The following is a 25,291-nucleotide window of genomic DNA, read 5'->3' on the forward strand; positions in this document are numbered from 1 at the left end:
CTAAAAGATGATTAGCAAATATGGTAAAATATATTTTTTTATAAAACAGCAACCTTTCAATGAGCTTCTGCTGTGTGCATGCCAATATATTATGCATTTTAAGAAGGGAGGATAAAATAAACAGCATATGTGGCTGCCCATGATATACTAATATCCTGTCCTCACAAAGTCTAGAAATAAGGAAAATAAGATTGCTCATCAAGAGTTAAAATATGGGGCGCCTGGGTGGCTCAGTGGGTTAAAGCCTCTGCCTTCGGCTCAGGTCATGATCCCAGAGTCCTGGGATCGGGTCCCGCATCGGACTCGCTGCTCAGCAGGAAGCCTGCTTCCCTTCCTCTCTCTCTGCCTGCCTCTCTGCCTACTTGTGATCTCTCTCGGTCAAATAAATAAATAAATAATCTTAAAAAAAAAAGAGTTAAAATATGTAATCAATACATAATGGATCAGCTCTAAAACCACAGTAGGCGGAAAAATAAACAACATACAAGCCAACAAGATTTACCAGGATAATTATACTGAAAGAAAGTACAGCTTAATCTAGGAGGAGGGCAGGCTATAAAGAAAAAGGCAAGTAAGGAAAGTCAAGAAAGCAAACACAGTAAAAGCAATACAATTAACTAGATAGGAGGGGCCCCTAGCACAAAGCTGGAGAGTCTGGTAAGGCTTTCCAGAGGAAGTGAGGTCTAACATGAGAAGCAAAGTACAAGCAATAATTGGTATATGGGCAAAGGAAATATGTTCAAAGACCTGGAGATACAACAGCCTGGCATATGCCCAAACCCTAACACTGACAAGGCCCAGACAAAGAGTACAAAGGAAGACTCATCTGCCACGTGATTAAATATTTAAGTTATCAAGCAAGTCAACAAACTATTAAAGAAATATATTCTATCCTCCTACGTTGAAAATACACCTTATAATGACTTATAAGTTTCAGGTCAGTTTTATAGATGTGTAGCCAAGCTAGTGACAATTTGGAAAACACTGCAAGGCATGAAGATTAAGAGCAGCCAAATTCCAACACCAAGAGAAAAATCATTATTTTGGTGTATTTCTCTCCAAAGTTGTGTGTACATATATATATAAAATTTTAAGAGAAATGATAACACATTATAAAGATTTTGACCTTTAAATATAAGCCTTTCCACTCTTACGGCCTGTAATACAAGTCACTCTATTCAGTTACCCAATGTGCATTCTGTGGCTGGCTTATCTTGAAACAGAACTTTCAACGTGGGGCCAAGTGTGTTCTACAGACCCCTGAAGACCCCCAAGATCCTTTTCAGGGGACTGATAAGGCTGAAACTTTTCATAATAATACATGTATTATTATTTAAATGATATATATGATCAGTTTCCTACTGCTAATGTAACAAATTACCACAAACTTTGTGGTTTAAAACAATACAAATTTATTCTCTTGCAGTTCTGGAAGTCAGAAATCTAAAATCAAGATGTCTGCTGGGCTACACTGCTTCTGGAGGCATTAGTATACAGTACATTTATGATATTCTGGCAAGATTCACAGATTTATTTTAGAGTATTTTGTATAGATGGATTCTGTAGAAGGTTTCAGAAGTCACCAGTGTATGCGTGTGTTTGTTTTTAATTTATTTTTATTTATTTTTTTTTTTTTTGCTGAAGGTTTACTACACATTACATAGCAGTGATTTTAGAATTATCTGTTGGAGTTATAATAGTTATTTGTTTATTTCAGCCAGTTTTCTTTAGGAAACTGAAGAGCCTAACAAAGCCTAAGACTGAATAGAAGCCACTAGAAGGCCTCGTAACAGAAAGTGGAGGTTAGGTATCCTTTGTGAAAATATTTTACATCTGCCAGAAGATAGAGTCCAATATATCCAACAGGAAAGGAATATAGAAGAAAAGAGAAATAGCTAGAGTCCTTACCATTAATTAGTTACTGTGCTAAAGATTCTACATATGTTATTCACATATTAAAGTCTCAACACACACTTAATTCTCAGAGCAATCATTTAGAGAGTACTCCTACTCTTTAAAGAGGGGAAAAAAAAAAAAAAAAAAACAAGGCATAGAGAGGCTAAGTGACTTGCAGAGGTAGTAACTGGCAGAGCCAGGATGTAAATATAGGTCTACAACTTAAAAGCCACTAAACATAACAGATCTTCATTCAACACATATGCCAAAACACTATCAGTACTTTCCAGTGATCAACTCCTCATTTTTCCGGTATACTAAAAAGATACAGAGTCATGAAAGAATATTTAATACCCGACTGCTTGTCCAACTATCCACTTAAATGCTGCCCAGATATTAAGCAGACACAGAAACAAGCTCTTTCCTCTGACATCTGCATCTGCCCTAGTCCATGAGGGTAGATCTGAGACCATTTCTTCCAGGATGTTCCCCTTCCAATCACTGTTAACAGAACCCTATCAGCTATGCTGAAAGAAAGGATATCACTACCTTACAAAAGAACATTCACCGTCTCACAACATAATACATTTTCCTACTGCTGGGACTTCATGTATTAGCTCCCCTTCTAGAACACTCTTTGCAATTCTAAAGGGTTATCAAAATAATATCCTTTTTCTTTGAAGTATAACATCTAAAATCTGTACCACCCAATTTAACACTTACATAGTTAACTGTCAACTGCTATTCCACATCTTATACTTCAACTAAACTAACCTTCAAGAACCGAATCTGTACGGAAAACACAAATGGCTGCTTACTCTACGGTACTCCAATTTCTTCCTTGCTAACAGAATTTTAACTTTGTTTGGCTGGCATTGTGCCTAATTCCAAGGAACAAATTATGATTGTTCTTTTTTTTTTTTTTAGATTTTATTTATTTATTAGACAGACAGAGATCACAAGTAGGCAGAGAGGCAGGCAGAGAGAGAGGAGGAAGCAGGCTTCTGGCGGAGCAGAGGGCCCGATGCGGGGCTCGATCCCAGGATCCTGGGATCATGACCTGAGCTGAAGGCAGAGGCTTTAACCCACTGAGCCACCCAGGCGCCCCCAAATTATGATTGTTCTAACCAGTCAGTAATCCCATTCCTCTTTGTCAGTGATCAGCCTAGGTATGGGCGTGTGATCCAATTCTAGCCAGTGATATAAGAAATCTACTGATACAGTTCTAGGAAAAGTATCTTCTCTGGTAAGAAAAAGAGCAACAAAAAAATCCTTTTTTATACCCTTGCCCATTCCTTCCTAACTGGTACTCTCTCCTATTGAAAACCACAAATAAAGACATCATCAATAGTTGATGGCAGTGTGGAAAGATGGAAACACTTAGGTCCTCCTAAGGGTTTTTACTTCCTTGAGTTAATTCTGTATCTGTATATAAAGAGTTAATTCTGTATCTGTATATAAAGAGCCAAGAAGCTACTCAAACACAGAAAAATGGGTACACTATTAAATATCACCTGATTTTCCAAATTATGGATATATGTGTTTAACTGGTTTATAACTTTATAATTAAATTAGGAAAAAACACATTTGTAATGAAGACAGCAAATGACTAATAATAGCAAAATATTGCATTTTCTTCCTGTATTTATTTTTTTTTAATCAAAAAATATCCAGAACTGCCAGGGAACATACAAGGCACTAAGAACTTAAAGTGGCAAGATTCTGAAGAAAAAAAATGGAGCAGGTAAACAACAGTCTCAACAACTTTTTGCCCTTGAGCCTTTTCCTGATTTATAAGTATAGAGACTGAGAACCCTAGCAGAAAGTGAAAGTGGGGAGCTTTTGGCAGTCTTACGGGGTCAAGGAGACAGGATCTGAAGTTCAGAATCACCAATGTGGACTTGAATGGTCCAATACCCTGGAGAAATGAGATAGAACAAATCATTCTATGATACTTTTCCCCTAAAAATATTTATGGTTCCTAAATTTCATGAGCAAGAGGCCAAGAAACTAAGCAAAAAGTGGTTAAGAGACTAAACTGATAAGCAAAGCTGTCAGTAGTCTCAAAATGTAAGGAGATAAAAACTAAATTTCAGCACCCAACAAAGAGAAGGAGTCTTAGTAAACACATAGCTTTCTACTAAAATCCTCAAGGGCTATGCCCTAAAAATAAAGTAAGTCAAAATATAGACCATCTAGAAAGTCTAAAACCATAAGGCAAATTATCTTGATCTTTAATGGGATCAATGTAATTTGCTTCTACACAACCTGTCTACCAAGAAAAAAATTAAACACATTACAGGTGAAGGTATCCTCATCCAGAGCATCTTTAATTTTTTGTATACAATATCCAACATTCAATAAAAAATTAAAAAGCATACCTGAAGTCTAGGTCAAAAGACTGGAAAAGCAAGAGATAAAAATAGGCAACACATAAAGACCCAGAAGTCCATGTAGAATATTCAGGTATGAACTTTAAACAAGTAATCAATATGTTTAAAAACAAAACAAAACAAAACAAAAACAGAGAATTTCTCCCACAGTATAGCAATTTATAGGAAATTAATCAAATCGAAATGTGATGGCTGAAAAATAACTGAAATTCAAAACTTGATAGAAAACAATGAGATACCATTACACACCTATTGTAACAGCTAAAATCCAAACTACTGACAACACCAAATGTGAAATGTACATTCACTGTTGGTGGGAATGCAAATGGTACAACCACTTTAAAAGACAATTTCACAGTTTCTTATAAAACTAAACATACTCTTCCCATATGATCCAGCTATTACATTCCTTGGTATTTACCCAAATGAGTTAAAATATCCAAATGAAAAGGAAAAAAAAAAAAGATTAAAAAAACAAAAACAAAGTGCCTAAGAGGAGTGAGTGCCTAAGAAACACAAGGATCTCAAAGAAAAGATCTAACACATGTAACTGGAGTCCTAAAAGGAGATGGCAGAAAGAATGGCAGAAACAAGACTTGAGGATTCACTGGTCAAAATTATCCAAAGATTTAAAAAAAAAAAAAAAAAAAGGAAAAAGGAAAAATAAAAATCAAGTCACAATTCAGGAGGCTCTAATAACCCCAGACAGGATAAATACAAAGAAAACCACACTTAGGCAACCCTGGTTAAGTTTCTCAAAACCAAACCGAAAACAAAGAAAAAATTCTTAAAAGCAGCAAAAAGGGAAAAAATTAGATCGATAGCTGACTTCTCAACAGAAATAATGGAAGGCAAATGACACAAGAATTTATCTTTAAAGTGTTCAAAGAAAAATGACTATAGGGGAATCCTCAGTGGCTCAGCCCGTTGAACATCTGCCTTTGGCTTAGGTCATGATCCCAGAGTCCTTACTTAGCAGGAAGCCTGTTTCTTCCTCTCCCTCTACCCCCCCACCCCCGCTCATGCTCCTGCTCTCTCTCTCTTGCATGCACGCAAGCTCTCTCTCTCAAATAAATAAAATTATAAAAAATTTTTAAAAAGAAAGAAAATGACTATGGGGATGCCTAGGTGGCTCAGTTGGTTAACCATCTGCCTTCAGCTCACGTCATGATCCCAGGGTCCTGGGATCAAGCCCCACAGTGGGCTTCCTACTCCCCAGGAGCCTACTTTTCCCTCTGCCTGCTGCTCCCCCTTCCTATTTCACATGCTCTCTCTGTGTGTCAAATAAAATCAGAAAAGAAAAGAAAAGAACTATAGATCTGGAAATATATAACTGCAAATATATCCTACAAAAATAAAGGGGAAACAAAAACTTTTACAAACACTGACTGAACTTATTGTTAATAGTAATGGAAGGAAATACTAATGAGAGTTGTTCAGGCAGAAAGATAACTAACCCAGACCGAAACATGAAAATGCAATACAGAATGAAGAGCAACAGAAAAAGTAAAGATGCAGCTAAATCTAAATAGACACTAACAGGGTGCCTGGGTGCCTCAGTCCATACAGCATCTGCCCTCAGCTCAGGTTACCATCCCAAGGTCCTGGGATGAGGCCCTACTGTGCTCCCTGCTCAGTGGAGAGTCTGTTTCTCCCTCTCCCTCTGTCCCTCCCTCTGCTTGTGTGCATGTGGTGTCTCTCTCTCTCTCAAATAAAATCTTGAAAAAATAAATAGACTCTGACATAAAACAGTAATGTCTTGTGAAATATAAAATATATGCAAAATTAAAACAGACAACAATAACAGCACAAAAAGTGGGAGGGAGGATAAAATGAAGTAAAATATCCTAAGGTCCTTGCATTCTACATAGAGTGGTAAAAGTACTAATTTTATAGAACTAAAAAGTCAAGAGTGCATGTTATCATCTCTAGAGTAATGCACCAAACAAAATACAAGACAGTGTGTAACTAACAAAATACTGAGAAGAACAGAAATAGAGAAAAAGAAGGGCCATGACAAACAGGAAACAAAAACAATAGATTTGAACTCAACTATATCGGTGATTACATTAAATGTAAATGGACTACATTACATGGTCTACAGGTCAATAAAAGACCAAAGTGAAAAACAAAACTTAATATATATGCTGGCATAAAGAAATAAAAATATTTCAATATAACAGAGTAGAAAATCCAGAAACAGATCTACAGAAATATATCCACTTGATAGATGATAAAGATGTCACCGCAGTACACAGGAGAATGGAAGGTCTTTTCAATAAATAGTGCTGGATAAACTAGTTATCCATATGGGGAAAAAATGAATCTAAATCTTTAACTTACATCACATATAAAAATTAGTGGCAAGGTAGATGATAAATCTAAATGTGAAAGGCACAAAAAATAAAACTTCCAGGAGAAAATCAGCTACTTCCTTCATGACCTTGAGGTATGGAAAGAGATCTTAAACAGAACACAAAAAAGACAAAAATAAAGGAAAAGATAAACTGGATTTTATTAGAATTGATGGCATCTTCATCAAAAGATTACATTAAGAAAGTGAAAAGGCATGCCAGAGCAAGAAAAGACATCTGCAATACATATATCTGATAAAGGACTCTTAATCAGAATGCATAAAGTACTCATAAAATAGGCAATAAGACTAAAGAGGCAATCTAAAAATCCAATAAACATGCAAAAGAGGTATTTAAACTCCTAAGCCTTCAGACAAATGTAAAATAAACCCAAAATGTGAGAATACTGCACCCACACTAGAATAGCCAAAATTTTTAAGACTGAAAATATCAAGTATTAGTGAAGATGGGGAGGAACTAGAACTCTCACACACACCTGGTATAATGAACATGCTATAACTACTTTGAAACTATCTTTGACAGGAGCTAGCACTACTGAGATCCACATTCCCTATCACCTAAGAATTCCATTCCAGGGTATAAACCCCCCAGATCTGAATAATATTATGTGTGCTAAAATACAGGTACGTGAAAATTCATAACAGCATTATTAGTGACCAAAATCTGAAAGGAAAAAAAAAACCCTAAATATCTGCCAACAATATATGGTGAATAGAACAGAAAAACAGCAGCATATTTACACAATGAGATACTACATGGCAATGAAAATAATTACTGCTATATTCAGCAACATAGATGAATCTCAAAACATAAATGAACCAGACATAATAGAGTATAAATAATATAATTCATTTATATAAAGTTTAAATACCAATAGAAGTCAAAATAATAGCTACCTTTGAAATTGGAAGGGAAACAAGGGAGAATTCTGAAGGAACAGGTAATGTTTTATTTTTCGATTGAGGGATAATAATAACCATATGTTCACTTTGTATAATTTCTACACATATGATCTGATTGTTATGATGGCTAATTTTATATGTCAACTTCACTGAGCAAAGGGATGCCCAGATAGCTGGTAAAACATTATTTATAGGTATGTTTGTGAGGGTCTTTCCAGAAGAGATTAGCATTTGACTCAGTAGACTTAAAAAAGGTGACCTAACCAATGGCAAGTGAGCATCATCCAATCTGAATAGAACAAAAGGGAAAGGAAAGGTGAAACGGCTCTTTGCTGGATGAAACATCTATCTTCTGCCTTCAGACATCAGTACTTCTAGATCTGCAGCTTTGAAACTTACACCACTGGCTACCTTGGTTCTCAGGTCCCTGGGTTTAGATTAAAACTATATCACCAGCTTTCCTGGGCTTTCAATTCACAGATGACAGATTGTAGGATTCAGCCTCTACAATCATGTGAGGCAATCTTTCATCAGAAATCTCTTTCTGGATATCTCTCTATATATGCTATCAGGTTCTATTTCTCTGAGGATCCCAATTATAGTTGTATACATCTCCATACTATGTTACATTTAAATTTTTTTTTAAGATTTTTTTTTTTATTTATTTGACAGACAGATCACAAGTAGGCAGAGAGGCAGGCAGAGAGAGGAGGAGGAGGCAGGCGCCCTGCTGAGCAGAGAGCCCGATGCGGGACTCGATCCCAGGACCCCGAGATCATGACCTGAGCCGAAGGCAGCGGCTTAACCCACTGAGCCACCCAGGTGCCCCTACATTTAAATTTTTAAGCTTACCCATATATAAGGTTTTCTTTTTCTTTCTTTCTTTTTTTTTTTTTTTACAAGGTTTTCTTTTGAGGTAATGAAAATGTTTCGGAACTAGATAAAAGTGGTAGTTGCACAACATGAATGTGCTAAATGCCACTGAACTGAACACCTTAAAATGGTTGTTTATGTTATATGAATCAACTCAATTAAAAAATAAAAAGGTATGCAAAAAATCAACCACAACAATGTATAATTTATTAGACATTAATTACCACAAATATTAAAAGCTGTAATGCCAAACTTACCAACTGCTGTGTCACCATCTAACAAATTGTCATCTTCAGAAGTCTGAAAGTCCATAATAACACCTGCTCCATCTAAAAGCTCCTCATCACTACTTGCACTTGTTATACTGTTGTAGCTGTTTCTATAGTATCCTCTATGGAACAGCTGCTCAGACTCCATTTAGCTGTCTGATTATCTGAAAAAGGAAGAAAAAAATGGTTTTAACATTTTTGCAATATCTAATGAAAATCACCTAGCTTAACAGGTCAAAAGGAAACTTCTGATTTCTATATTTAAAAAAATATTAAGGTCATTCACTGTAACAACAGCTAACTCTCTGTCTTTTGGGATGATTTAATAATTCCATTCTCACTATGCAGCTACAAAAAGGAATGGATTTCTCTGGGAAGTGGCATAAAGCAATCTGCAAGATCAACTGTTTAGTTAAAAAAGTACAGAGAAGGGGCACCTGGGTGGCTCAGTTCGTTAAGCATCTGCCTTCGGCTCAGGTCATGATCTCAGGGTCTGGGGATCAAGCTCTGCATCAGGCTCCCAACTCAACTAGTAGTTTCCCTCTGCCTCTCCCCCTGCTCTCTGTCTCAAATAAATAAAATCTTTAAATAAGGGGCGCCTGGGTGGCTCAGTGGGTTGAAGCCTCTGCCTTCGCCTGGGGTCGTGATCCCAGGGTACTGGGATCGAGCCCCGCGTCGGGCTCTCTGCTCAGCGGGAAGCCTGCTTCTCCCTCTCTCTCTCTGCCTGCCTCTCTGCCTACTTGTGATTTCTATCTGTCAAATAAATAAATAAAAAATCTTAAAAAAAAAATCTTTAAATAAATATTAAAAAAAATGTAAAAGTACAAAGAAGTGGGATACCTGGGAGGTTCAGTCAATTAAGTGTCCAACTCATGATTTTGGCTAAGGTCATGATCTCATGGATCATGAGACTGAGCAGGTATTGGGCTCCACGCACATCTGCTTTGGGATTCTCTCTCCCTCTTCCTGTGCCCCTCCCCCTACTCGCATGACCTTGAGCATGTACATGCACGCTCTCTCTTTCTAATAATAAATCTTTTTTTTTTTTAAGTATAAAGAAGGGTTTAAGGTATACTACAGTATATGTGGGGGTTTCTTATCCAAAAAAGGCAGGGTAGTCAGGGAGAGGAGAGGAAGAAATACAGTGTATAACTGTTTGTGTACATACAGACTATCTCTGGAGGGATTTCCAAGAAAGTTGCCTACAGGAGAAAAGAACAAAATGACTGACGTACCAGGTCCAAAAGGGAGACTCTTTTGTCTCTTTTGAGTATTTTGCCAGATGCAAGTACTAATTTTAAAATGCTGTAAATTTTTTTAGTATTAATTTCATTCTCATTATTTTAAAATTTAAATCTTCAGAGTCCATTGTCAAGTATCAGCCATGGAAATATGATAATAAGCAATAATTTTCATTTTTTCAAAGCAATAATACCAAAAATGCTTGTTTTCACTGTTCTTACTCTCTAAAAACAATATGACTCCTACTAAACAGTTTGATTTTTTAAATACACCTTATCTGCTCAACATCTAAATGAGAGTTCAAGATATTAGCAATAGCCTTGAAAGGTTCATGTGTGGGACTTGAAAGATACAGTCATAAAAGCAGTAAGCCTTGTAAAACAAGAATATGTCATAATAACTACCTATGAAAATAAAAGGTAATGGCACTAAACATACTCCAATTCTAGGGCTCAATTCTACACTGAGGATTTGAAGTGTTTTAAGACAATCTCTTGTCCTTAGTAAACCATCCTTCTGCACAGGGAAAAATAACCTCAAAGAGCTACAACAATCAAAAATTATTTGTAAAGATTTTATACTTCTTTTTAGAAAAATAAAATATTGCCCAATACTATTTTTAACAGATTTATTATTATAAATTTCTTAACTTAAAGACTACTTTAGAGAAGGTGAAGTTTTGAATACTCCTCAAGAGCATGTCTCTATTCTCAGCATCTGGCACATAATATACAAATAGCAAATGTCAAAACGTCCAGTTGCTATTCAGTCAATAAGGTTAAAAAGAAAAATGTATTCAATTTTTAATAAACAAATGCTCTCTACAACAATATTAATCTGGTCTTGGGAGAATAACCAAAAACTAGCACATAGAATACAAAGAAAAAGTTAGCTGCTTTGCATTACTGCATCATCAATGTTTTAGGGTTACCTCTACGAAAGGCAGCCTATTATAACTTACCGATATTTGTCAGAACATAATTAAAGCAAGAGTTTTATGTTTAAGGTAAATGTTAAAACAGAATAGTATGAAAACAATTGTTCATGCTAAGAACTTTGCAGTGTCCACAGAGGCAATCAAATTAAATATTGTGGCTCTTGAGTAAATACCCAAAAGACTTTTAAAAAATAAGCATGAATAGGGGCACCTGGATGGCTCAGTCAGCAAGCATCTACCTTTGACTCAAGTCATGATCCCAGGGTCCTGGAATCAAACCCCGCATTGAGGCTGCTTCTCCTCTCCCTCTGCCTGCCACTCCCGTTGTTTGTGTTCTCTCTCTCTGTGTCAAATAAATAAAATCTTAAAAAAAAAAAAAGCATTAATAATTCCAAGAATGCTTTTAATTTTGATGTATCAAAGCAACATATGCTAAGATTTTGGAAAAAATACAAGGATTCTATTCTTCACTTCTTTACCTCATGATCAGACTAGAAGGGCTTTAAGACATGTGATAACACACATCAATAAACATTAGTTGGAGGCTACATATCACTAAAAAATCTCTCTAAAATAATTACAAATGCCTGTGTACTGGGACCTCAAACAGCAAGTTCCAAGATATCTCTTCCATTTATTCTTAAAAGTGCCTCAAAAACCATTAGTGATAACTGGCAACTTAATTCTTTCAAAATGTTTTTAAAACTTAATTTCGGGGTGCTTGGGTAGCTCAGTGGGTGAAGCATGGGGCTCCTATTCTGGCTCAAGTCATGACTGCAAGGTTGTGAGATTGAGTTGGGCAAGGAGCCTACTTAAAATTCTCTGCCTGCCCCTCCCCACCCCCCACCCCCCAGCACCCCTCTCACTCTCTACCCTCTGGGGGAAAAAAAAAAAAAACTTAATTTCACCAATATCTCTGAGACATCTATCCCCCACACCTTTATAATAAGAGCAACTCTGTTCCAAAAGTCTATTAAACTCGGGGCTGGATAAGTTATTTCTACAAATTTGATAATTAAAAAAAAAAACAAAAAACTATTCTTACAAACCTAGGAACCCACAGAGCTGTACACCAATCACTGTCAGTAGCCTTGGAACATGGCTAGTCCAAACTGAGACGTGCTCAAAGGTAAAATACCTACCAGATTTCTAAGGCTTAATGCAAAAAAAGAAGGTCAAATATTCTGCTAATAATTTTTATGTTGATTCCATGTTGAAATAATACTTCAGATATTTTGAGTTACATGACTTAAAATTAGTCAGTTTTCTCCTTACCTTTAATATGGCTTTAAAAATGAAATTACATTTGGCTCACATGTGCAGCACAAATACTGGTACTGAACAGCACTGCTACATGATATCCAAAATTCTATGGGATCATAAAGGAAATGCACAGAACTCTAGATACCAGTAATAAATATTTTTAAGTTCTAAACTCAATTCCCAGGCTTGCTCACAGAAATCGATTTAAACCATAATATGGCAGCTGAAATTATGCATATTAAAAATACTGAAGAGCGCCTGGGTGGCTCAGTGGGTTAAGTAACTGCTCAGGTCTTGATTTCAGGGTCCTGGGATCAGGTTCTGCATGGGGGGGGGGGGGCCTCAGCAGGGAGTCTGCTTCTCCCTCTGACCCTCCCCTCTCATGTTCTCTCTCTCTCTCTCTCTCAAATATATAAATAAAATCTTAAAAAAAAAATATTGAAGGGGTGCCTGGGTGGCTCAGTGGGTTAAGCCTCTGCCTTCAGCTCAGGTCATGATCCCAGGGTCCTGGGACTGAGCCCCACATCGGGCTCTCTGCTCAGCAAGGAGCCTGCTTCTCCCTCTCTCCCTCTGCCTGCCTCTCTGCCTACTTGTGATCGCTCTCTCTGTCAAATAAATAAAATCTTAAAAAATATATATTAAAAATACTACAAAGTCACCTTTTCCTCTTTAATTGCCAAAAAATGTATTTGAAATCATTTCAAAACATAATAGACACAGAGTAGCCTGCAAATATATTCTTGCAGTTATAAAGATTAAAAATAACCTATGAGGGGCGCCTGGGTGGCTCAGTGGGTTAAGCCGCTGCCTTCAGCTCAGGTCATGATCCCAGGTCCTGGGTTCGAGCCCCACATCGGGCTTTCTGCTCAGCAGGGAGCCTGCTTCCTCCTCTCTCTCTGCCTGCCTCTCTGCTTACTTGTGATTTCTCTCTGTCAAATAAATAAATAAAATCTTAAAAAAAAAAAAAAAGAAAAAAAAATAACCTATGAAAATCTCCAGAGATAAAGCCTGGTCTACTGCAGTAAATTCCTAAATGATCACAACGTACAATGATCCTGACCCCCTCTAATCTGATCTCCATATTGCAGCCAGCATTGTCTTTTCTACAAGCAAGTCTGATCAGTAATCTCTCCCCACTCCATGGGTTAAAGTCCTAATCACTTCTCACCAACCTTATCAAACTCTTAAACACAGCAGGCAAGACCCTATGCAGCCTGGCCTCTGCCTAGTTCTGTAGCTTCATTTTGAACTGTGTACTTCTTGCAGTACTCTGGACTCACCGATCTTCGTCTCAGTCCTACCAGGCTGTTTCCTGTCTTATAGCTCTCTTAGCTTGGAACAAACTCTCTCCTCGCCATCCAATTAACCTTCCTATGTATTCTTCAGATCTCATATGATCTGTATCTTTATTTAACAAACTCTTAAGCAGATTTACTATATGTATGACACATCCTAAACATGACACAAATTTACTCAGTTTATAGCTGGATTAAATACAATCACAATCCTAAAGTTTAGGATTAAAGCTATTATTATACTCATTTAACAGACGAGGAAACTGATGCACAGAGTTTAAATAATTTACCCAAAGTCATGGAACTAGTAAGGAAAGCCTCCCTGACCTACTTACTACCTGGGCAAATTTTCCCTGAGTAGGTCAAATTTTCATTGTTAGTTCTTAGATCTCTCCTTTGTATCACTTATACAGTTGTAATCTTATACTTATTTATGTGACTATTTAATTAACATCCTCCCAACTACAATATATATCATAAGGTCTGGCAAGGTGTCAATTTTTGTTCAGCACTGCATATTTGATGGCCATTAGCACAGCACCTGGCATATATTAGGTGTTCCATGTTATTTTATTAAACTTTTTGAAGTAATTGTGATTTCACATGCAGTTGTAATAAATCATACAGGGATATCCTGTGTACCATTTACTCAGTTTCCACCATTGGAAAAACCACAGAACAATATCACAATCCAAATACTGACACTGATAGTACACTCAAGATATAGAGCATGTCCATCACCACAGCATCCCTCATGTCGCCCTTTTATATAGCCACACCTACTTTCTTCCAACCCTACCACCACTCCTCCTTAACCCCTGGCAACCCATATCTATTTTCTGTTCCTAGAATTTTGCCATTTCAAGTATGTCATATAAATGTAACCATACAGTATGTTACTTTTGGGGATTAGCTCTTTGCATTCAGCATAATTCTCTGGAGATTCACCAATGTTGTTATACATGTAGCAACAGTTCTTCCCTTTTTATTGCTGAGTAATATTCCACAGTATGGCTATACCATAGTTTAACCATTCACCCACTGAAGAATATCTGGCTTTTCTGGATTTTGGGTATTATGAATCAAGCTGCTATAAATATCCATGCACAGGTTTTTGTGTGAACTTAAGTCTTCATTTCTCTGAGAAAGAAGTCAAAGTGTGCAAAAACTGGGTCATTTGGTAATTGCATGTTTAGTTTTTTAAGGAACTGTTTAGTTTTTTAAGGAACTGCCAGTTTTACATTCCCACCCATAAATATATGGGTGATCCGGTTTCTTCACATCCTTACCAACATTTCCCATTGTCACCATTTTTTAAAGATTTTGAGAGACAGAGAGAGCACATGTGTGAGAGGGAGCATGAGGTGGGGGTGGGGGGGTAAACGGTGAAGGAGAAGCAGACTCCCCACTCAGCAAGGAGTCCGACTCCCGGGCACAGTTCATGACATAAGCCAAAGGCAGATGCTTAACAACTCAGCCACCCAGGCACCCCATCACTTTTTATTTTAGCCATTCTGATAGGTGTGTAGTGATAGTTCACTATAGTTTTAGTTTGCATTTCCCTAAAGGCTAATCATGTTGAACATCTTTTTATGTGTTTATTTGCTATCTAACCTCTTCAGTGAATTAATTATTCATATATTTTGCCTATTTTCTAATTGGATAGCTTTTTTTACTCTTAAGTTTTATACTTTAGAATATATATTCTAGATGCTAGTCCTTTGTCAGATATGTTTGCAAATATTTTCTCCCACTCTGTAGCTTGACTTTATTTTTTTTTAATTTTTTTAATTTTTATTTTTTATTAAGTAACCTCTACACCTAACATAGGGCTGAAACTCATAACCCTGAGATCAAGAGTTGTGGGCTCCACCGACTGAGCCAGCCAAGTGCCCTTGACTTTCTTCTTTTTGATAGGGTCTATCACAGAGCAAAAAGATTTAACTTTGATGAAGTTCAATTCGTCAATATTTCCTTTATGGATTATACTTTTGGTGTTATCTAAAAAATCTAGGGATGCCTGGGTGGCTGTGGGTTAAGCCTCTGCCTTCGACTCAAGTCATGATCTCAGGGTCCTGGGATCAAGCCCTGCATCTAGGGCTCTCTACTCAGCAGGGAGCCTGCTTCTCCCTCCCCCTCTGCCTGCCTCTCTGCCTACTTGTGATCTCTCTGCCCGTCAAATTAAAAAAAAATAATAATAAAATCTTAAAAAATCTACCTCCCAAAGATTTTCTTCTCAATTTTTTATAGTTTTATATTTTATTTGTAAGCCCATGATCCATTTGGCATGAGTTTTTGTATATGGTGTTAAGGCATAGGTTGAAGTTCTTTTTTTTTTCAATTTGGATATCCAATTGTTCCAACAGCATTTGCTGAAAAAAGTTCTTTCTCTCACCGATTGTTTTTTTGCCTTTGTCAAAAATTAGTTGGGCATATTTGTGTACGTCTATTTCACAGTTCTATGTTCTGTTCCACTGATCTATGTGTCTATACCTACAACAATACCACAGACTCAATTACTCTAGCTCTGAAATAAGCCTAGAAACTGGACAGACTAATTTGTCACACTTTACTCTTATTTTTCAGAATTGCTTTAGCTGTTCTAGTTTGCCTTTCCATATAAATTTTATAATCTTATCTATATCTACAAAATCTTGCTGGGGCAGTTAATATTTATACGATTAATAAATAAAAATTGGTAACAAACAAATAGCGCATCTCTACTTGGATGCTATATGCAAACTCTAACTCAACAAAACTGAAGTTGAATAAATATTTGCCCCAAACTTGCTTGTCCTCCTACACTCCCTCTCTCAGCTTGTAGGATCATCTCCCTCACAGCCAAAATTAGCTGTCAGATTATTAATTTATCTGAAAACCATTTACTGAGTACCTATCACATACCAGGCACAAAGCCAGGTACTGGGGTAATGAGTAAAATATGGTCCCTATTCCCAAAGCAGTGAAGTAAAAGATATAGAAATAACTACAGTATGGTATGACAAATATCACAGGAGAGGAATATACAAGGTATGTGACAACACTAAAAAGGCGTAAGTATGCTACCTGGAAAAGTCTGTGAACATTTAATAAAGGAATGTTTAAGCTTAGTATTGAAGGATTAGGATGAGTGAACTGGGCTAACTATGAGGTGAAAAGTCAATATAGACAGGGGAAAAAAGTACATGCAAAAACACAGCAGCATAGTAACAAAACCTGCTTGGGTGGTTTAAATAAGAGGTAAGGAACAAGAGAGTAGCTGGAGAGGTGGACATAGGCCAGATCAGAAAGGGAAGAGCTCATACATTGTGCAAAGGAACTTATTTATTCATTTATACACATGAGAAACCATTAAGAGTTTTTAAGACAAACCACATGACCAACTATGAATTTTAGCAAGCCATCAGTAGCCCCAGTACAGAAGACAGAAGAAGAGCAAAACACTGAAAGGGAAGTTAGGTGACCCTAATTCCAGTAGAACCTTGAACAATCCTAAACATGAGATACTGAAGGCATAAATAACGTAAGACATCACACTATGGAGTCAAAAGAATTCTGAGAAACATTTAAGAGGATAAGGTTAACTAATAAATTGTGAGGAACAGTGAAGAAAAAACCTAAGGTATCTGCTAGGTTTCTGACTTGACTAACTGATTCAAAACAGCTGGAAGAAACAAATTTTAGTTTCCTACCTCTTATGGAACTTAAGACAGGAGTGTTCTTTCCAACTATAGGATTACACATTTCGACTTCAGTTCTGTTGGGCCAGACTACAATGAAGGGAATAGTTACCTTCATTCAGTACAAAAATCTAGAACCCAAACTCCAAACACTAAGTAGAACCCCACCAGAACCAGGGGGTGGGAGCAGAAATAGGAAGACCCTGTAAATCTGTGGCTAAGGGACTCACACAGCCTGAGGTAGGTACACCAATTTTCCATAGCTCCCAAAACAGTTTTGCCTCTCTTGTAAAGGAGACTAGGTAGGGCTAAGGATCGTGGCTAAGTTTCAAAAGCGTTATCAGTCAGCTATCTGGCTGGCTCGTAAGCTAAACAGAAAAAAAGGCACAATCTCGGTGAAAAAAGGAAAGAAAATCCCTAATATTAGCAACTAGAGAGACAGACAAAAGTTTCACAAGCAATGATGGCAGAGAAGTAAAACACTGACTAACCACTTGTGTGTAAGGAGCATTTTCATGTTAATACTTTAAGCATCTCATATAAATATTCTAACTATTGCTAAGTACTGGTCAACAATCAAAATGAAGCAATGCTCTCCTGACAGAGCCAGCCAGGTGCCCCTAAACACAATTTTTATTGATTAGTGGCATCATGATTGCATAGGTCCTACAGCTTTCAGTCAAGATCAACATAAACTGCATTACATACGGTCCTCAAAAGGGAGGCTGTAATACTTTCCTAGAAGGTAATGTATAGACATACAATAAAAAGCAATACAAGAGAGATGTCACAGAAGACAGCAGTAGTGTTATAAGAGCTCGGAAAAGAAGAGCTCTCATCCCAGTGTGACTGATGGTGAGAAGCCTTCTTTGGAGTCACACTAGACTCAAGGTCACACTTGAGTTTGACCTTAAAAGATAAGTGGGATTTTATGGGGCAGACATGGGAGAAGTTAACTGAAGCAAAACTACTGGCATGAATCAAGCTATGGAGCCAAGAAGCCAACAAAATTATCTGAAGATGAGTATGTGCACAGAATACAAGTCCAGTAAAAGATTTCACAATCAAGTAAGTTTGGTTAATAGAGCAGACCCCATTCTAGAACTGTAACGGCTAACAGCAAAGGAAAGGCTCTTGAGAAAATCTGTGGTAAACACTAACTGTGTGACCAAAATTTATGAAAAGTTTCTCAAATTTACTTTACCAAAGAATGACCCCTCTACTCCATACAACATCACAAAACTTAGGTCAGAACATTGCAGTAGTAATAAAGTATTTATTCTGATACAAATTGTCACCACATACAAGATATAACAATAATGAAACTGATTTCTCCCAAAAGCAGTATTAACTTGATATTTTATCTCTATTATTAAGTTAGCTCCATGTCCAAATTGTTGTGCTTATGTTTTTCTTCAAAAAAAGTATTAAATGAATAACCCTCTAAAAGAAGCAGATGTTTTCTCTAAAGAAAGTTTCCTAGATTCATAAAAAATTTTGGAGCCATTCAAAAGTTAAAAATGCTAGATAATTTTAGAAGTAAAAACAAAAAGAAAAACAAGAAAAAGTTTAAAAATATAAGGCTTAGGGGCACCTGGATGGCTCAGTGGGTTAAAGCCTCTGCCTTCGGCTCTGGTCATGATCCCAGATCCTGGGATCGAGCCCCACATCTGGCTCTCTGCTCAGCAGGGAGCCTGCTTCCTCCTTTCTCTCTCTGCCTGCCTCTCTGCCTACTTGTGATCTCTGTCAAATAAATAAATAAAATCTTAAAAATATATATATATATATAAGGCTTAGACTATTAAAAAAATGAAAGGCAAACAATAATCCAACAAAAAGATGATGTGGAAGACTTACTCTTTGAAAACTAAGTAATTTTCATGATTGTACAAGACAAACTGTTCAACCACTTCTCAAAAGGGCAAAGAATATATTTATTTAACTGGTTCCAGTCAAAGATGCAGATCAAATTTCTGTATTTAGCAATGCAAATGGGCAGTTTCCCCACATGGGTTGATCCTACAATTTATACTTAAGTGAAGAACATTTCATCCTTAAAAATCAACACAAATCATAGCCAGAATGTCTATATACACATATGAGTGTGAGTATGAGAAAACACACACAAAAAGAGTTTATTAGAGTAGAATGAAGGTTTCAAAAATTTTCCAGTTTCTGTAATTTTAAATTATTTTTATAATTGAAAAATAAATGAACCGATGGTACCATATCTCTCATTCTAACTTTTCCTCTAACATTTTAACTAGTCTTACATGAAATATACTGCAGCCATTGAGAGCAAGAGCTCTGAAATCATACTACCGGTTGTGACACTTACTAAGAACTTGGGCAAGTTAATTAAATCCTGTGCCTCAGTTTCCACATCTGTACAACAGGAAAACAAAATACCAATTTCCTGGGGTTGGTGTAATAATTGAGATAATCCACAAAAAAACACAAATGATCCAAAACCACAGAAATCACTTAATAAATATTAACATGTATATATTTTACATCACTGCTGATAGTTTCACTAAAAACTCAGATGAAAGTTCTACAGAGCAGTGAGAGTGGCCAAATGCCACAGGATACTGCTTTGATATCCGACCCACCACAGAGATCAAATCTGGCTTCCCGAGTGGTCTGAAAATTATTACCAACATGTCACAGGACAGGAAATGGAAAGCCTACCACCAATACAACCTGGAAAATAGCCAATTTATTAACATAAACCATAATCTCAGCAAATCTGTTCCACTGAACTGTATATACCCATTACCAAGTTGGATTTTTACATTCTTAATGAACTATGTGTGATTGAAAACACATGCTTAAGACACAATTTCCAAAATATAAGTACTATATAGTTATATTGACCTCTTAAAATCATTTGACCCATTTTCCAAGCAAAGAATCAGTCTTTGAAGAATGTGGGAGGTAGGCTGTGGGAGGGTGACGGCATGTTTTCTGCCAATAGTGGCTGTTCCTATCAACCAGAGGTCATAAAAGCATACTTGATTTGAAAAAGTATCTGTAAGTCACACACCTGGTTTTTAAGCCACACTATGTAGCAACAATCAGCAGCACCTTTTAAGATGAAAATCAACAATACATACATTAGCACTCTTACAGGTACTCTTGAGCTACACAGATAGTATTTTCTAGCGACTCACAAAGGCACATAAAATTGACATCAGTTAAACTATTTCCATACCGACCTCGTCAAGAAAAGAATCTTGTAAATTAAATTAAACTGTTCAGAGATGAAAAGCAAAGCATTTCTGGAAAGATTCAACAATCAATGACACAAGCCACAATGATGCTGCAGTAACTTAATTGCATGGATCAAAAAAGTTTATATAGTGAACTTCTGAATTACCAAAAAAAAAAAAAAGGAAAGAAAATAGTTGACTCAATTCTTATAAATAAGGGTTTTTTTTTCCCTCCAAAAGAAAAAGAAATTTCAGAAATCTTATACATATGTATAATAGGTAATTAACTTCCTGTGCTCCAGTTTTAAATACTATACAAATAAAGCCTATTATATGCGGAAATTATTTGAGATTCTAAGGTAGTTTCTGATCTAAGTTCAAGATCAAAACACAAATGTTACACATATACACAAATTATGTCTTGATATAACACATAAATTTAGACAAAAGGTAGAAAAACTGAGTATTAAATTTGGGCAATTTTAGAAAAGGTAAAACCCACTCTCTGAGTTCAATATTTATCTTCTCCTGGGACCTACTTGCACTCTATTAAAAGGTCCTTCGACAGTTCCTAAAGGAAATAGGCGAAATCTTAAAAGAACGTCCGAGGGTATATACCTAATCAGTGTAGGTTTGACATCATGTAGGTATCTGTTATAAGACAACCAAGACGAAAGCCTTGGCATCAGCTGACCCAAAATCCGTGAACATAACAGCTAACGAATCTTCACTCATACAATGCAACTCACCTTGCAGCTCAGAGGCATAGCAAAATCGGTGGCTGTTTTTTGCGCTGCCTTTGGATTCTGCATCTGTTTCAAAGCTAAAAACCTAGCTACCCTGGGAGCTCCACCTGAAGAAAGCTCGACACAACAAAAACTACTGCAATTTAAAAGATACCTTGGGTTTTCTACTTAAGAGGTTACAGAAATTTTGCCAGGTGGGACCTTTTTTGTCCTCCTTCAAACACTGGAGAATCATTAAGTTAAATCCGCTTGCTTTGGAGGGCCCTAAAGTCAACTGCTTCCACCCAAAATTAAAAATAAAAATCTCCAACCTCACTTCCCTCTTAAAAGACTAAAACTGAATCCACGCTCCAACTCGGAAATGAAGTAGAATGCCTTTCAACCCACCACACCCTCTTTCCTCATAACGCAGCCCAATTCCCGGCCGCGGTCGAACTGGGACTGTGAAAAAGGGGCTGTGGGTTCCGGACCAGACCGGCCCGGAGCCACGGAAGGGGAAGAGAAACAGCAGCACCAGGGCGCCCGACAGGTGCGTCTACGCGTGGCGTCACCACGTTGACGCGAACGGCCGCTCAGCGTCTGGCCGCCGGACACCTCCCCCACCGGCCGCGGTTGGAGCCGCATCCGCGCCTATTGGGCAATGTGGAAACGGTGGGCGGGCCGCTGCCCGCGCGGCAGGAGGAGGGGCCAAGCGAGCTGGCCAGCCCTGACCGATCGCGCTGAGGGTAAAACCTTTCCCTGGCGATTAGCTCACGTCACTCATGCTGGGCTGTTTGCCCCTCTGGTGACCTCGCGAAAGGACATGAGGCGGCCGCCTTGGGGGGAACATTGTCGGAAGGCCGCAGGCGCGCGCTGTCCCCGGCGTCTTCGGGTGCTCCGATTCCACGCCGGCAGGAGCTCCGGAGCAGCGTGTGAAGTCCCGGCAAGCGTCCGCCCCGAAAGCGGAAGGCTGAAGCGGCCGTCCTCGAGCTCTACTTCGAAACAGATCGAGAGAAATGGCCTTCAGCACCAGATGATGTCTGTGCTTCCAATCGCGAACAGGGAATGCAGCGGGGCTCCCCGCGCTTCATATGTCGTTGAGGGTTCTGTGCCAAAGTTACAGACAGAGAAAACTGATAACCCAGTTTTAGCTCTTACGCAGTTTCAAGCATAATGCTTGGAAATTAAGGGTTTGGGGGAAAACACGGAATTTGAGGATTCCACACGGCCGAACTGAATTTATTTACTTTCAGCAAACGTTTATTAAATTAACGTGTGCCAGCCCCAATTCGGTAAACCCGGCCCCCGTGCTCAAGGGGTTTATATTCCGGTGCAATAATAACTGTTCAAGAAAAGGAGCACTGTTCTTGAAAGAGTAACGTGGGAAGAAATCTTTACGGAGGAGTTGACATCTGAACTGGAATTTGAAAAAAGTTGACGCGCGGATAGGGGGGCGGCGGGGAGGGGCAAACAGTATAGAAACCTCTGGCAAGGGAGAAAGAAATCTAAAGTTAGTTATGTGTTATCCTTGCTTGAATATAATATGCAAAATGTACTCTGGGGATAATGAATTGAGGTGATGATGCGGATATCAGCAGTTATGCTAAAGAGTTCTTTTTTTATCCATGGTAACTGGGGATGGTTGGAAAGTTTTCGTTTTAAGTATACCCCCCCCCAAGCAAGGTTGTTTTGAAAATATCCACGGGGCACCTCTGTGGCTCAGTCCATTATCTGGCTTCTGCTCAGGTCCTGATCTCAGGGTCCTGGGATCCAGCCTCCCTTGAGCCCCATGTAGGGCTCTCTGCTCAGTGGGGAGTTCGCTTCTCCCTCTCTATGCTCTCTTGCCTCTTTTAAGTCAATAAATAAAATCTTTTTTTTTTTTAAGATATTTATTTGACAGAGAGAGACAACGGGAGAGAGAACACAAACAGTGGGAGAGGGAGAAGCAGGCTTCCCGTGGAGCAGTGAGTCTGATGCGGTGTTGGACCCCAGGACCCTGGGACCATGACCTGAGCTGAAGGCAGACGCTTAATAACTGAACCACCCAGATGCCCCAATAAAATAATTTTTAAAAAGGAAAAAATATCCAAACGACCAGAAAACTTGAAAGAATAGTACATTGCATACCCATATGCGATGTTTTTTTCATTTCTCTAAGGTATATGATAAATACTGAAAATTTATGTTTGTGATGCCTGAATTCAAGTTAAAATAGCTGAATATGACATATCATGGGCATGACAGGATCAGTCATATTAAAAAAATTCTGCTATATTTGTTTCCTCTTTTTTTTTTAAAGATTTTATTTATTTATTTGACAGAGATCATAAGCAGGCAGAGAGAGGAGGAAGCAGGCTCCCCGCTGAGCAGAGAGCCCGATGCGGGGCTGGATCCCAGGACTCCGAGATCATGACCTGAGCCGAAAGCAGTGGCTTAACCCACTGAGCCACCCAGGCGCCCTATTTGTTTCCTCTATATCGTGATTTTTTTCCCCCCGAAGCGTGAGGAAAGTAGGATGCAGACATACTTTACCTTTAGGTACTTCAACATGCATCTCCTAAGAATAACAACTTCCCTGGCACAAGAACAATAACATTATCACAACGAGGAAAATTAGCAATAATTCCTTGATACCTAGTACCAGTCCATACTTAAATTTTGCCAGTTGTTAAATCCTTACAGCTTTTTTTTCCCCCCAGACCAGGATTCAATCAGGTTTCAAGCATGGCATTTTGTGTATGTTTCTTTTTTTTTTTTAAGATTTTATTTCTTTATTTGATAGAGATCACAAGTAGGCAGAGAGGCAGGCAGAGAGAGAGGAAGGGAAGCAGGCTCCTTGCTGAGCAGAGAGCCTGATGCGGGGCTCGATCCTAGGACTCTGGGATCATGACCTGAGCCTAGGGCAGAGGCTTTAACGCACTTAGCCACCCAGGTGCCCCTTGTGTATGTTTCTTAACTCTTTTAATCTTCAAAGTTCCTCCCCCAATTTTTCATGATATTGATGTTTTTTTTTTTTTAAGATTTTATTTATTTATTTGACAGAGAGAAATCACAAGTAGGCAGAGAGGCAAGCAGAGAGAGAGGAGGAAGCAGGCTCCCCGCCAAGCAGAGAGCCCAATACGGGGCTCAATCCCAGGACCCTGGGATCATGACCTGAGCCAAAGGCAGAGGCTTTAACCCACTGAGCCACCCAGGCGCCCCTGATATTGATGTTTTAAAGAGACCAAGGACATTGTTTGATAAAATATTGCACATTAAAAAAAATTTTTTTTTAATAAAGAGTAAGCCATGGCTATTGTAGGCTGACTGTGTCCCCTCAAAGATCCTCCCCCACCATAAATATGACTTCCTTTGGAAATATGTTCTTTACAGATGTGATCAAAGTAAGGTCATTAGGGTGGGCTAATTCAGTATAATTAGTGACCCTATAAGAAGAGGAGAGACAAAGATAGAAAGATGGCTATGTGAAGATGGGAGCAGAGAGTGGAGTTAGGCTGTCAAAAGTTAAAGAAAAATTGGGGCTACCAGAAGCTGGAAGAAACAAGGAAGCATTCTTCCCTGGAGACCTTAAAGAGAGTGTAACCTTACTGACACCTTAATTTTCAGACTTCTAGACTTCATCACTGAGAAAATTTCTGTTGTTTTAAGCTCCTCAGTTTGTGTTACTTCGTTACAGCAGCTAATTGTATTATAATTGTATTTGTATTAGGAAGCTAACACAATAACTTTAAACATTTTGAAACAATACAGAAAATTCAAATTGAAAGTTGATGCCCTGCAAAACCTGACCAACCTTAGTTTCACTATCCACAAAAAAATACTATGAAGTATGTTTGAGGTAATTTCCCAGCAACTTTCTAGGCATTTACAAAGGTACATATAAAAATGTGGAGGAAACTTGATTCACCAGAAGCCCTGTTGAGAGATTCCTGCCTTAGCTTGGCCAGATATTTTGATAATTGTTTAGGGTAGAAGACCCTAGATGTGTATCAGCTGGTTCCCAGAATTCAGGGAAGCACATGAAGCTACTTGGCATGAAATAAGAGGACTTTGTTCAACGTTTGAGAGGGGAAAGGGGAAAAAAAGAGCCAGGTTGCCCCAGAGAAGTACTGGAGTAAATTGTTGGAGAAGAGGGATGCCTGGGTGGCTCAGTTAAGTATCTGCCTTTAGCTCAGGTCATCATCCTAGGGTCCTGGGATTAAGTCCCACAACAAGCTCCCTCTGCCTGC

At 38.1% G+C, this 25,291-nt stretch overlaps 1 protein-coding gene across 3 annotated transcripts in view; it reads right to left on the minus strand.

Moving 5' to 3' along the window:
* Window positions 1-21,614, minus strand: part of CLCN3 (chloride voltage-gated channel 3) — a 102,281-nt gene extending 80,667 nt beyond the window's left edge. The window contains exons 1-2 of one of the 3 annotated variants that reach the window (XM_047717698.1): window positions 21,087-21,614; window positions 8,697-8,872 (exon numbers count right to left, since the gene is read on the minus strand). In XM_047717698.1, coding sequence (XP_047573654.1) covers window positions 8,697-8,856 — 160 coding nt within the window. In that variant the 5' untranslated portion in view covers window positions 8,857-8,872; window positions 21,087-21,614. Of the gene's footprint in view, window positions 1-3,751; window positions 3,815-8,696; window positions 8,873-21,086 lie in introns of those variants that run through there. The other 2 variants (XM_047717700.1, XM_047717701.1) reach the window with 2 other exon arrangements.
* Between the last annotated feature and the right edge of the window lie 3,677 nt (window positions 21,615-25,291).

Source organism: Lutra lutra, chromosome 2 (genome assembly GCF_902655055.1).
Source record: "Lutra lutra chromosome 2, mLutLut1.2, whole genome shotgun sequence".
NCBI lineage: Eukaryota > Metazoa > Chordata > Mammalia > Carnivora > Mustelidae > Lutra > Lutra lutra.